The sequence below is a fragment of the Podarcis bocagei genome (genome assembly GCF_964188305.1).
Source record: "Podarcis bocagei genome assembly, chromosome: 6".
Classification (NCBI taxonomy): Eukaryota; Metazoa; Chordata; class Lepidosauria; order Squamata; family Lacertidae; genus Podarcis; species Podarcis bocagei.
In genome coordinates, this window is record NC_138130.1 from 64,994,387 (window position 1) to 65,008,649 (window position 14,263).

General features: G+C 41.1%; 1 protein-coding gene across 4 annotated transcripts in view; it reads left to right on the forward strand.

Annotated features, from left to right (window-relative positions):
- CADM2 (cell adhesion molecule 2) overlaps nt 1-14,263 on the forward strand; it is a 368,300-nt gene that overhangs the window by 350,434 nt on the left and 3,603 nt on the right. For all 4 annotated transcript variants that reach the window (XM_081199662.1, XM_081199664.1, XM_081199665.1 and 1 more), the window contains one exon: nt 12,597-12,722. In XM_081199662.1, the coding sequence (XP_081055788.1) occupies nt 12,597-12,722 (126 nt within the window). The remainder of the gene's footprint in view (nt 1-12,596; nt 12,723-14,263) is intronic.

The window sequence follows — 14,263 nt, forward strand, 5'->3', positions numbered from 1 at the left end:
TGCAACTCTAAGTTGTCCTTGGCCTCCTGAGAACACCCTTCAGATGTTTCCAGTGGATGCTTCTCCAGTGAGCACTTGGTTTCGTGATTTAAGACCTGCATTCAAGGCACCTTTCTTGTTAAATAGTATTTTATTACACTTTAATATTATTGGGAATATTTTTGCATACATCACCTATCCATTTCATACCTTGTAGAAATGTGTTTCTAAATAATGAGATTTAGGGGAGTGGTCAGTCTTAGTTTTAACATGAACAGCAACATTTTATCATTCAAAGTACAGCATGGTACACAACTGAGTAAACATATTTCAGAACAATTGTCATTTAGTAAAATGAAATACTGCCATTGTTTGGTAATGCTCGCCTAACAGCTCTAAGATTAGACCACATCTCACTTTCCCCCAGTGGGCAGCATTTAAGAAGTGAGTAATAGGTCTGTCTGCCTTTGTCAAGTAATCCCAAATGTAAGTAATTTACAGGACGACATTAGAAGCTGCTACAAGCGACATATTGTAATATGTCATTGGAAATCAGCTTCCCTTTGCACGTTTGATCAACGGCCAGATGGAAGCTTTTATCACATTTATTTAATCTGAAATATACATAGTAATTACAGTGGACCTTTTGATTTGAGCCCTCATTGCTGTCTCCAGAGAAACGGGGGAATGAGTCTGTCATTGTGGTATAGATGCAACCTGGTAAGGCAGAATTCTGATATGCATATCGTTCCCCAGTAGTCTGTTGACACAGGGATTATCAGTCTTGTTGGAAAGAAAAGCGGTAAGGGATACGAAAAGCCATGAACCGACAACTGTCCAGCTTTTTAATTAGACATATTAACAGCTTTTAGAAAACCAAAGAATAGCCTCAAACTTGGCAGGCTCATATAACCCCAAGAAAAACGATTAAGAGTGCATATTGAGTAGTATTTTACTTTTAGGCAATTAGAAAGAATGAGAAAGAAGAAAACAAGGCTTTATGGTTCCCAGAAGGGAATTTCGTTAAAAACATAAAATACTTTCAAATATGCTTTAATTAAATGATGACACTACTGGTTGTTTTCACTTTAGATATACAGTGGTACCTCGGGTTAAGAACTTAATTCGTTCCGGAGGTCCGTTCTTAACCTGAAACTGTTCTTAACCTGAAGCACCACTTTAGCTAATGGGGCCTCCTGCTGCTGCCGCGCTGCTGGAGCACAATTTCTGTTCTCATCCTGAAGCAAAGTTCTTAACCTGAGGTACTATTTCTGGGTTAGCGGAGTCTGAAACCTGAAGCGTTTGTAACCTGAAGCGTCTGTAACCCGAGGTACCACTGTATAAAGTAAGTGCTGTGTCAAATAATTTATCTTTTCCTCTCCATTTGGGATTTTTTGCCCCACTAGAAGTTACAGGTGCTCTGTACCAGCTTAATAATAATAATAATAATAATAATAATAATAATAATAATAATTTATTATTTATACCCCACCCATCTGGCTGGGCTTCCCCAGCCACTCTGGGCAGCTTCCAGAAGAATATTAAAATACATCAAACATTAAAAGCTTCCCTAAACAGGGCTGCCTTCAGATGTCTTCTAAAAGCCTGGTAGTTGTTGTCCTCTTTGACATATGGTGGGAGGGTGTTCCACAGGGAAGGCGCCACTACCGAGAAGGCCCTCTGCCTGGTTCCTTGTAACTTGGCTTTTCGCAGTGAGGGAACCACCAGAAGGCCCTCGGTGCTGGACCTCAGTATCCGGGTAGAACGATGGGGGTGGAGACGCTCCTTCAGATATACTGGACCAAGGCTGTTTAGGGCTTTAACGGTCAGCAGCAACACTTTGAATTGTGCTCGGAAACGTACTGAAATATCTATACCTATAAATTCTGATAAGCATGAAGAATGGCAACTGTAATTTCCATTCTTTTCCCCATACTGTTTTTGGAGTTAAATGGAGCTTAATCCCAGGCAAATGAGTAAAGGATTGAAGCCAGCAGATTAATTTTACCTTCCTGGGCAGGGGAAATTTGCAGTTGTAAGCACCACGCCATCCACAACCCTATTAAGGTAAAGGGACCCCTGACCATTAGGTCCAGTCGTGGCCAACTCTGGGGTTGCGCCGCTCATCTCTCTTTACTGGCCGAGGGAGCCGGCGTACAGCTTCCGGGCCATGTGGCCAGCATGACTAAGCTGCTTCTGCCAAACCAGAGCAGCGCACGGAAACACCCACAGCACTACCCGCGTCCCCACAACCCTATTAGCACATGTTAATTGCACCCCACCCACACCAGTTTTATTTTTATTTTTTCCTTCCCATTGACTTCAATCTGAAGAGAGGGGAGGTATGCCAGCCCCAGGGCTGGTATAATTTTTCAGCACATTGGTAAGTGTGACTGGGAATGAGCCATCTTCAGATCCTATGGACCAATGGCTTCCAACAACAACACCCCCTGAATGCTCATTCATGATCCCACCACAGAGAGCCACTAGTGGGTCTACAGTGGCACTTTCTGCTGCCACACATATAGGCCTCCAAACATAGACCTCTCTCTCTGCCCACAGTGAGGTCCAGTGTTTTATGGCCTCTCAGGTTCTCTCTGTCACCAGAGGAAACGAAATTTTACTGCATGGTTCACACGTTCAGGATCAGTTTGCTTTTTCTCTATTTACTTCAGCTTATGTCATCACTCGAGACGCGGGTGGCGCTGTGGGTTAATCCACAGAGCCTAGGACTTGCTAATCAGAAGGTCGGCGGTTCGAATCCCCGTGACGGGGCGAGCTCCTGTTGCTCAGTCCCAGCTCCTGCCCACCTAGCAGTTCGAAAGCATGTCAAAGTGCAAGTAGATAAATAGGTACCACTCCGGCGGGAAGGCAAACGGCATTTCCGTGCGCTGCTCTGGTTCGCCAGAAGTGGCTTAGTCATGCTGGCCACATGACCCGGAAGCTCCCTCGGCCAATAAAGCGAGATGAGCACCGCAACCCCAGAGTCGGTCACGACTGAACCTAATGGTCAGGGGTCCCTTTACCTTTACCCTTTATGTCATCACTCTGCTATAGGTATCATGATACCCTTGTTTATGTAACTCCCCATATCAGAAAGGCATCATAACTTTCATGATTAATTGGTATTGCAGCTCACAATAAGAATCAGAAGATCATCATTATGATTTGTGAGTGCACAAGTGCACTGATGATTACAAAAAATAACACAGAATGTAATATTGCGCTTATAATTAATGTCGTAATCAATAGAATAAAATATTTTTTTTAGTTTACAGAAACTTTTTTTCATTTAAATAATCTCTGGCAATTAGTTGACCACATTAAAATATTAAAATAGATTTGTTAGTATCTGAAATTGTATCTTGATAATGACAGCTTGTATCGTAACATAGAAATGCTCTAGTCTGTGCTCAGATTTGGAGTTAATGGGGGAGGGATCATGAGATAGTTGAAGTTTTAGAGACTCTTTTAAAATGTATTTCTGTGACACTGGAAGTGAGGGAAGGGAATAGGTAGAGCAAAGGAGTTAGAATAGTAATTTGTATAACTCCCTCCACCAGGTCTCTCGTTTTCTCTCTTAAAGCTATGGATATAATAATGATTCAAAAAATTTTTTTAACAAAAACACACCAATGGGGTCTCTCCTACTCTTCATAGCCTGTCAACAAGCAGCTACTGCTAAACCAGCCTGCAAAATAGTCATAGCACAAAGCCTTGAACTGCTGACCGTTGAACTATAAGCAACAGAGGTCACACACAAAACCCCCCACAATGCTCAAAACATAAACCGGCAGTCAATATACAGCATTTATCCACAGCTTGATTGAAAGGTGATGAAGACTGTGTTCTGATATTTAAATTATCATGGGGAATCTTCCATTTTCTTCTATGCATGAATCAAAGAACAATGGCACTGTGTATCAACAACCTTTTTAATAAGAGAAATTATTCAGCAATAGATAAGGCAGGCAGAAGAGAATATATATTTAAATGTGCTTGAGAATGACCTTTAGCATTCTGTTCTTGTTTCCATTACACAGGAAGGATTAGCCTCTAAGTTGCTTTACTCACCCATCCCCATTGGTATATTCTTTAAAGTATATAAAAATCAGGGATAGTCAGAAGCTTAATTAAGAATACAGTCTAGTCTTTCAGGGCCCTTCCCAAAGTCCTTTTTTACATTACTGCTTTCCTAGGAAAAGCCTTAAAGCATTTTCAAGAGAGAAGCTGGATTTTTCCATTACCCAGCCTTCCATTTTAACTCACTAGAACCCAAACCATTAACATTTCAAGGGGACTAAGAAGAAGATACAGTAACATATTTTGAAATCAATGGGAAATCACTGTTCTGGTGGCATTCAGATGCTTCCAGTACATGTTTTAAACAATCTGAGATCATTCTAATCAGATTCACTTTTCACACTTTCCCCCCATACTTTTTTGAGTCCTGTTAATGGTGTGTCCAGGTCATAAGGTACATGCACACAAGTTTGTGTACACACACACACACACAAACACAAACACAAGTCACGTCTCTTTCTTTGGACTACCTGCAGCATGTTGCTGTTTTGAACCATTTCACATAACAGCCATGGGCCATTATTTAGCATTCAGTTTTATGGTATTAGAAGGAACATCTCTTTGCCCACCCTGAGAGTTCTCCCTCCCAGTAGTGTATCATATATATTCTGGTGCCACATCCATTCCTTTTTTCCAATCAGAATTTACTGGGCAATATCAATAAGGGCAAATGGAGGCCTCTTATTGTCCTCACTCTGAAAGGGAGGCGAGAGAGAGAGAAAATATCCCTGTTGCCAAGGCAATTAATATGTTCCCCTCAGCCCTGCAGGTTTTTGTTTTTGTTTAATGTATACTGGAATTTGACTATAGCTGAATTAACTGTCTGCAAGCCATTGTAACTGGGAGCTGTGGATATAGTGTTTCAGGAAGGGGGCAGCAGGGGACCTGAGTTACAGTTTGGCTGTAGTTTACCATGTATCAAACTAAGGATAAATCTGAGAAAGTAGTGTCTTCTGCATATACATACAAAATGGATCAAAAACTGGTGAGTTCTAATTGGTCAGGCACTTCTGCATTATCCTACTGGATTGTTGTTATAGGCCAGTGGGGGAGCAAACCTGCACCCAAATTGAAATGATTAGCTAAGGGAGCCCTTGCTATAGAAAACAGAAGGTTGAGCTCTGGCCAAGGATGACAGAAAAGAAAACTGCCGAAAGAGATTGTTGGTGTAAGAGCTGGTGTCATATAAAGGACATCCAAGGACTCAGGAAGGGGCTTTTACAGAAACTTCAGAGGCCCGAGAAAACCAAAGAGCTAAAATCACTGGATACAACTGGCAACGTTTGCAGAGAAGAGTTTGTGTCTTAAGAGGCTGTGGGAATGCTAAGAACAGAGGTTGCTGGATCAGGGTGAAGACTGTAGCAGAAACACTTCATTAAGTGTGGACTTGGTTAAAGACGACAAGTACAGTGGTACCTCGGTTTACGAACTTAATCCGTTCCAGAAGTCCATTCTTAAACCAAAACCATTCTTAAACCAAAGCACATTTTCCCTAATGAGGCCTCCCACCGCCCTTCCACCATTTGGATTCCGTTCTTAGACTGAGGTAAAGTTCGCAAACCGAGAAACTACTTCCGGTTTTGCGGAGTTCGTAAACTGAATTGTTCGTAAACAGTACTGTTCTTAATCTGAGGTAGCACTGTACAGTCCTCAGTGCCTAGTTGATGAGTGTTAACTAAGGAGGAGTGGGATAGGGAATCAGCTTCAGGTCTGATTATGAACAGAACTGAAGCTTGTATAACTCTCCCCTTAAGGTGACAGAAACTCTACACTGTATTTGCTAAATAATTCAATGATACAGTGAGATAATTCTTATATAAAGCAATTATAACAAAATGAAGTTAACCATCTAGTTTATTAAGTTACTATACATACAAACATCATTGTCTGATTAGTAGCTATTTTAAATAAATTATAATTTACTCTTATTTTTTACTTTTGCCTTTCTCATTATCAATGGCTCATAGACATGTTGAGTGTGCTCTACTTCCATGGCCAGAGGCATCAATGCTTCTGCATGACTGTTGCTGGAGACCACAGGAGGGGAGAGGGCTCTTGCACTTGCTCTGCGCATGGACTTCCCATAGGCAATTGGTTGGCTGCTGTGAGAACAGGATGCTGAACTAGACGGGCCATTATTACTTAATATTTTAGTCTCCATGCTGTTTTGTCCTGTGCTTCTCCAGAGCTTCTGGTGGATAAACTAAGGTAGAATACAAATTGTACTGAGACATGTGGTGGCCTCAATAACAAAAGATTAGGAAAAATAAACAATAAGTAATACCAGGGTATAGGGGGAACCTAATGTGTGAGACATCCACCCATAACCAATAAATAAGCAGTAGAGGGATTCTTTTTCATAAGAACATGACGTTGTCCACACAAACTGGGCTGACAGCACTAAGGATAAGTGAAGGCCTCCTGTTGCCCTCACTTTGAATGGGAATGGGAGAAAAGAGGGAACATATTCCTGTTGCCAAGGCAATGAAGACACTGCCATTTCAGCCCCACAATTTAGTGTGAAAGAAATGAATGCTGCATTAGAAAGGGCATTATTTTTAAAAACGATTTGTTGTTGCACATATGCACATGAATGCACAGAACAAACAGTTCGAAAAAGAGTCCCTTGCAATGCAGTGCTGATTGTGACCAGTCTGAGGTGGAGTGGGATCATGTCCTCAGTGCCTTGGCAATGGGGGTACAGTCTTTTTTCTGTCCATGCCTCCTTTAAGTGGGCAAACATTTCTACTCCCTTTTGAGTTCTCCCCAAATGCTAGTCTTTATTTTTGTTTTTAGCTCAATACACATTCTTTCCTGCTTTTCCCCCACCAGGTAGTAATCTAGTTTTGAGAGGAGAAACTCTTCATTTTTAGCAACTTTCCCTGAAGCATTTAGCCAGAAATGGTAATTATGTAAGATAATAGAGGAAGTAAATTCAGCACTGTAGTTCACTCAAGGGATTATGTGTGTGTTAGTAAGTGCTGCACGATAGTGCATAGCTCTACATATATATGTCTTTCTTTTCTGTTAATATTTTCACACTAGGCATAGCTTCCTGTTTTGTCGTATTTTATGTAAATATGGTTTTCACCTTGAGATTGCGAAACCTTAATAAACCCGATCACTGGTTCACATTTCTGATAGGTTATTTGTCTTAATGAAAACGTCCTAAATAGCTGTACAGTTGGAATCTCGAATTTTTAAGCTCTGCATTTTGTTTTGTCATGTATCCAAAATACAAATGTGTACTTGTGTATTTTGGTCATGTTGAATTTCTGGTATCTCTACCCTTGAACATCTAATGTTTGTCAGGGGTGAAAAGAACAAACTGCCTAAGGGAAAGGTTTGTGTCTGGAGAGATAGACAGTGAGAGAGAGAGCTTTGCTGGGTTACTTTTCAACAGGAAAGCCTATCTGCTAATTCTTTCCCTGGTGTGCAAGGAGAAGCAGGAACCATGCTGCTTCTGAGAAGTAAACAGGAAATTACTCTCCATTGCCTGCTCCCTATTGGCCAGGGTGGACGGGGGAGCAGTTGGTAGCACTTGCAATTGTTTCCTGGAGCTCTGTGCTTGGTTCTCAGGCACATGGTTCAGATATGGTGATACCTCACTTAGGTATCTTTGTGTGGGAAAACAGAATCTCACTTCTGCTACTCTTGCTGATGAAAATGCCTAATATCTGTTGATGTGGATTGGGGACTGAGTAAAGGAGAACAGAAGAGTAAGAAAGGCACCAGTCAAGCCAAAACAAACAAATGGAGACTCTTCAGAGTGCATGAAAGTCAGTGCTATCTGTTATATGTTAACAGTCAGTGCTATCTTTATGGCCCTGATCTGGCCACAGTGATCCATGCGACAGTCACCTACAGGCATGATTATTGTAACTCGCTCTACGCGGGGCTGCCCTTGAAGCTCACCCAGAAACTCCAGCAGGTGTAGAATGCTGTGGCGAGACTCCTTACGGGGTTCTTGCTGCGTGACCACATTCATCCAGTGCTTTACCAGCTGCACTGGCTCCCGGTGGAGGACAGGGTCAGGTTTAAGGTGCTGGTTTTGACCTTTAAAAGCCTTATACGGCCTAGGACCCTCGTACCTACGGGACCGCCTCCCCTGGTATGCCCCACAGAGGACCTTAAGGTCCACAAATAACACTTTGTAGGTCCTGAGCCGCAAGGAGGTTAGATTGGTCTCAACTAGGGCCAGGGCCTTTTCAGTTCTAGCCCTGACTTGGTGGAACGCTCTGTCACAAGAGACCAGGGCGTGAGGGATTTGACAGCTTTCCGCAGGGTCTGCAAGACGGAGCTGTTCCGCCTGGCCTTTGGTTTCGATTCAGTCTCACCCTTATGTTTCCCTCCCCTTATGGTTTTGATTTATGGGCTACTACTAAAATAAGGCTGCATTTTAAATTGTATTTTAACCCATATTTTAACCCGTATTTTAATTAACTGTTCTTTCTTTTTTATTACATTTTATTGTAATTTTATTGGTGTTAGCCGCCCTGAGTCCGGTTCTGGCCGGGGAGGGCAGGGTTTAAATAAAAAAGTATTTATTTATTATTGTTATTATTTTTAGTATTTTTATTATTATTATTATTATTACTCCCTCTTTTACTTTACTGTGGCTTAAGCCTCAGCTAATAGGTATTTTGAAGGGAATAAAGATAATTGTTTTTAACACCTGGAATTCAAAGCAACACGTGATGGAAATGAGGGAATTGGGTCTGTGTGCTATAGAGAAGGCTCCTTCTACTCCCTCAATACCCTAGTGTCAGATCTGACAGAAAGCTGTAAAAGATCTGTTGTTGAAAGAAGAACTACAAAGGTCAGGTGTCCACCTCTTCCTTCCCTTCTCTACATATCTCATCTTTTGAGCAGTATTGTGTCAACTTTTTAACTAAAATTCAAAGTGATTCCAGGTAAATTACTATCTATAACTCAAGTGGATTAAGGGGACTGCATTTGATACATTTGTTGCTCTGATTCAGATTTTAAAAATGGTCTGATAAACAAGACTGTGAACAAGCTGTGTGGCCACACTCCTTTTTCCTTTTTTCCTTTCCTTTGCCTCCTTTCCTCATGGAACTGACTTCAGTAAGACTTTCAACAAATTCCCCCAAGATTTTCTTGTGGAGGAGCTGGCAAGATGATGTTACTGTTGGTAGATCTGGTTGACTGACCAAAGCCAAAGAGTTCTTACCAATGGTTACTCATTATCCTAGAAAGAAGCGACAAGTGGGATGTTGTAGGATTCTGGCCTGGTGTTGTTCATCATATTTATAAATGACTTAGATGAAGAAATTGAGGGGGTGCTCATCAAAGTTTCAGATGATACCATCTGGGAGCAGTAGCTAATACCTCAGAAGATGGAATCGGGATTCAATATGATTTTAATAGGTGGGAGAACTAGACTGAAACTGACCAAAAGAATTTCAATAGGGACAAATGAAAGGTACTACAGTTAGGTAGGAACAAACGGATGCACAAATACGATGTTGGAATGGGGGACACCTGGCCTGACAGCAGTACGTGTGAAAAGGATCTAGGGGTCTTGGTGGACCACAAACTTAACAGTGTGATGCAGCAGCAAAAAAAGCTAATGAAATTTTAGACTGGATCAACAGCAGTATAGTGTCTCAGTCAAAGGCAGTAATAGTACCACTCTATTCTGCCTTATTCAGACCACATCTGGAACACTGTGTCCAGTCCTGGGCAACACAATTTAAGAAGGGTGTTGACAAGCTGGAACGTGTGCAGAGGAGGATGATTAAGATGATCAAGGATCTGGAAACCATTTATTATAAGGAAGGGTGGAAGGAGTTTTGTAGATTCAGCCTGGAGAAGATGTTCTGAGATGTTATGATAGGCATCTAAAATATTGTTACATGGGAGATGGAGCAAGCTTGTTTTCTGTTGTGCTAGAGGGTAGGACCTGATCCAATGGATTCAAGGTACAAGAAAGGAGATTGCTGCTAAACATTAGGAAGAACTTTGAGCTGTTTGACTGTGGAACGGATTTCCTCAGGAGGTGGTGGAATTTCCTTCATTGGAGGTTTTTAAACAGAGCTTGGACATTCATCTGTCAGGGATTCTTTAGCTGTGGTTCCTGTATTGCAGGGGGTTATGCCAGATGACCCTTGGAGTTCCTATCACTTCTACAGTTTTGTGTTTCTGTGCTTTTAAGCTGTTAACCTCCTGTTTCTCATGGTATCCATATCAAGAAACTGGCATAATTGCTTCTGAAGGCAGCCCTGTTAGGGAAGTTTTTAATGTCTGGTGTTTTATCATGTTTTTAATATTCTTCTGGGAGTCGCCCTGGGAGGCCCTGCCAGATGGGTGGGGGATAAGTAATTTTTTATTTTTATTATTATTATTATTATTATTATTATTATTATTATTATTATTATTATTAGGTTTACTATTATATCTAACTTCTTATATAAAGAATCTCTTATAAGGCTCTGATATAAATTGTACAAGTCTCTTTAAAAATAACAGTAAAAACAATCCTTTATAGAACAATCTTAAGAGAGCTGGAGAGAAAGACCCTTATTCATCTTTTAAAAACATTTCTTATTTCCATTGCTTTTCAGTTCCAGGAATATGGGAGGCTTTTGGTTCCAATGGATCCAATGCCTTTCCTGATCTACCGTGGAATCTTTTTAGCCCTGTCTGACATTAGCTACCATGAGTTGGTGCATGGACTGACCTCCTTCTCAGGCCTTGGGCCTCCCTCTCTGCCTGCCTGCCCCTGAGAAATCCTCCCAAAGACTTTAATACTATGCTAAATGCTACTATGCTACTATATTATACTAAATTTTCAAAGAAAGCAAAGTTCAAAAGATTTTATTTATTAAGGCTGTGATTATAAGCGTGCCTGCTCACAAGCTCAAATCAATTCATGGGATACTTAACAATTAAATATGTTTCACAGCCTTGTCGTATGAAGCATTTCAGTGTTCCTTTGCAGTGTGCATATATATATGTTAAAAAATCTGCAGCTGTACTCTCATTACAAATCTATGCATAGTTTACATGGGAGCATATCCCACTGAACACAGTGGGCCCTTTTTGAAGCATGCTTGGGATTGCAGTTAAATGGGTCAATATTTCATAGATCCTTTGTGTAAAATGGATAGTTCTAGATGGTTTGAAGGCATGGTGGCAAAGTGATGCAAGTGGAAAGATAAAATAGGAAAGCTGAATGTATGCATTACAGAGATTGCCAAATTATTACTTGATAAATTTCTTACTTGGTAAGCAGCTGTGCAACTACTGCTATTAGGATTGAAGGTCATTTTCTGACACCTTATCTGCTATGGACATGCCTGTTAGGAGAGCACCATTTCAGAGATGGTATTTTCCCCACCTTTAGTTTGGGCTTTCTACCCTCCATCCCCACTCCCCCCAAAATCACAAGAGTTATTTTTCAAAAGCTTCTCCCTCCCCCTTTTTTCTCACTGTATGTTTTCAAATGAATTGCAAAAGATACCTCCTGAAAGGGAACTGTCCATATATCACTGCATGTGAACCTGTTAATACATTGTGAGCCTACTAATAGTGATCTTGGCAGAGCTGCTGTTCATTGGTAGTTGAGGCATTCTTAATGTAAAATTAAATTATTCTAGCCTTATCTTTAAGACCAAATCATTTTCTATATCTCCTTCTTTCACTTACTTTAACCGATACCCGGGAGGTTACTGTACCACTTAATCGATCAGAACTTCTGAGGAATTACTCCCCTAGGTGATGCTATTTTCCCTGGCTGCCTTTCTGATGAGGCCCCTAAAAATAAACGAGCAGTGTACTAAATGACAAGTTTAAATCCTTTGGTGTTCCTAATGTTTGGAACACAGAACCTTAACACAATAGGGGCTAATACATATATAAAGTTAAAAACGATTTGAATTTACTCACTTCAGCATTAATCAGATAGCTGCTTTGAATTCACGAACTAACACTTGAGAATGAACGAAGTTCCTCAAAGATACATTTACGTTTATCTGACCAAATTCATGCAGACTCAGCTTCGCCTGCAGAATGTGCTCAGCCACACTTTCTCCCTCCCTCTCTCTTTCTCTACTGCAAAAGGATACGGATGACAAAAGGAGAATATATAAAGGATTCCCACTGAGATTCAGCTCTATAAATTATGTATTATGCAGACACCATTCTGCTGATTCTATCTGTTCCCCAATTCTTGATTCCTTGTTTTTCCGTCTATAAATAGCTATGGCCAGATTTTCAGTTGAAAAGTGATGAGGACAAAACCAGAAATCTTTCCTATTAGTACTGTCTGCTTAGGATTCCCTCTCCCTTTCATACTGTGACGTCCTCAGGGCTTTAAGTCTCTGGGAATACAAGCAGTGCTGTATCACTGATAAGCTAGTAGGGAATGGACTGAAATAACTCTTGTAAATATTTCTAAAATGACTTTTTTGTGGGTGGGGGAAGACAATTGTTTTATACCTTATCATCTGGATATTTTCATTTTTCAGCATATCAGAATAATATGTTATACTGTCATTTTTTTCCCCTAGACCCCAATGCTATGGCTGAAAAGGACGCAACGGACCACGCTGTTATAGGAGGGATAGTTGCTGTAGTTGTTTTTGTCACACTATGTTCTATAATTCTGCTTGGTCGATATCTGGCAAGACATAAAGGTAGGCTAGATTTAATCACAGTGCAGTCACCTTTTGTAGCAATATTTCCTAGTGATTAGTTTTACCCTGCAACACTTTTTTTTTATTTAAGAAACTCTTCTAGACCCCAGGAAAACTCAGCTCTGATGTTACAGCATCAAGTTTTTGTTTTGTTTTTTGTGTTTTTTTAGTGAGGTCCTGGTTTTTACCCAATTTTACAGCTGGATTAACTGTGGCAAAATAACATCTAGCAATCTGCCCAAGGTCACACAGGGTGTCTGTCTGACTCGGAATCAGGCAGTTGGGATTCTGTGTCATGCAATAGACCCCCACTGTACCTTAATTTAATGGGTTTGTAAGATAAAAATTCTATATAAATAGGCAGACAAGCAGATAAGATAGACAGTTGTGAACTGCTGGGTCTCAAAAATGTATTTTTTTTTTCAACCCTCAAGACAGGAAAGATACTGACCATTAAATTCTGACATCCTACCAGTCATTTTTAAGCCTGGGGGCGGGGGAGTGTGGTGCAAAATGGGCATGTGCATTTTGGGGATTTTTCTCCCTGGATGTTTTAGGGAGGAAATAGGTACAACGAGGCAGCCACCATCTATTTATACATCAAAGCAGGGCAGGTTGGGCCTACTTATTACAAGAAAAGCAAGCAGGTGATTGGAATAAGCCCTCTCCCTTTCCCCATCCTCTTTCCTTAATGGAATCTGTTGCCTTTCTTTTCTTCAAAAGTGCTTCAAAGAACTGAGCACTGCGCGATATGGCAAGGCAAGGGAGGAAGGCTACGCGTCTTTCCCCCATGTCCTCCTTTGCCTCATGTCACGCCATTAAGAGAGTTGGGGCATGTTAACATCTGAATCGGGAAAGGCTGACTGTTTTGAACCAATGCTTGGATGAGGGCCAACAAACTGAAATTGAATCCCAGTAAGACAGAGACTCTATTGGTGAACAGTTCCCAGGCGTTGGGGACTTTCTCAGTTCTAAAGGGAGTAGCTCTCCCTCTGAAGGATCAGGTATGCCTCTGTGTGAAACAAGCACCAGTTATCAACTTAGGCTGGTATGCCATCTATGTCCTTTTATTGGATAGTCTGACCACTGTGATTCATGTGTTGGCCACCTCCTAATTGACTACTGAAATTAGCTCAACATGGGACTTTCCTTGAGACTGGAATGGAAGCCACAGTTGGTGTAGAACAATGCAGCCAGGTTGTTAGTGGAGCCCCTGGGTGAGCAGATATTACACCTGTGCTGAGGAAACTGCCCTGCTTGTCAGTCATTTACTAGTCCATGTTCTGGGTCTTGTTACTAATATATAAAGCCTTGAACTATGTGGGACCAGGCCATCTTAAAGATCACTTGCCCCCGTATATACCTGCAAAATCCCTTAGATAATCTGGGGACATTCTACTCAAGCTGTCATTGCACGCTACACAATCTCACAGAGTGGTGACATGAAAAAGGGCATTTTCCACCCTTGTCCCTGAATTGTAGAATGTCCTTCCCTCTGCCATATGTGAAGTGTTATGCATCAGTTCCTTCAGACATGCTAT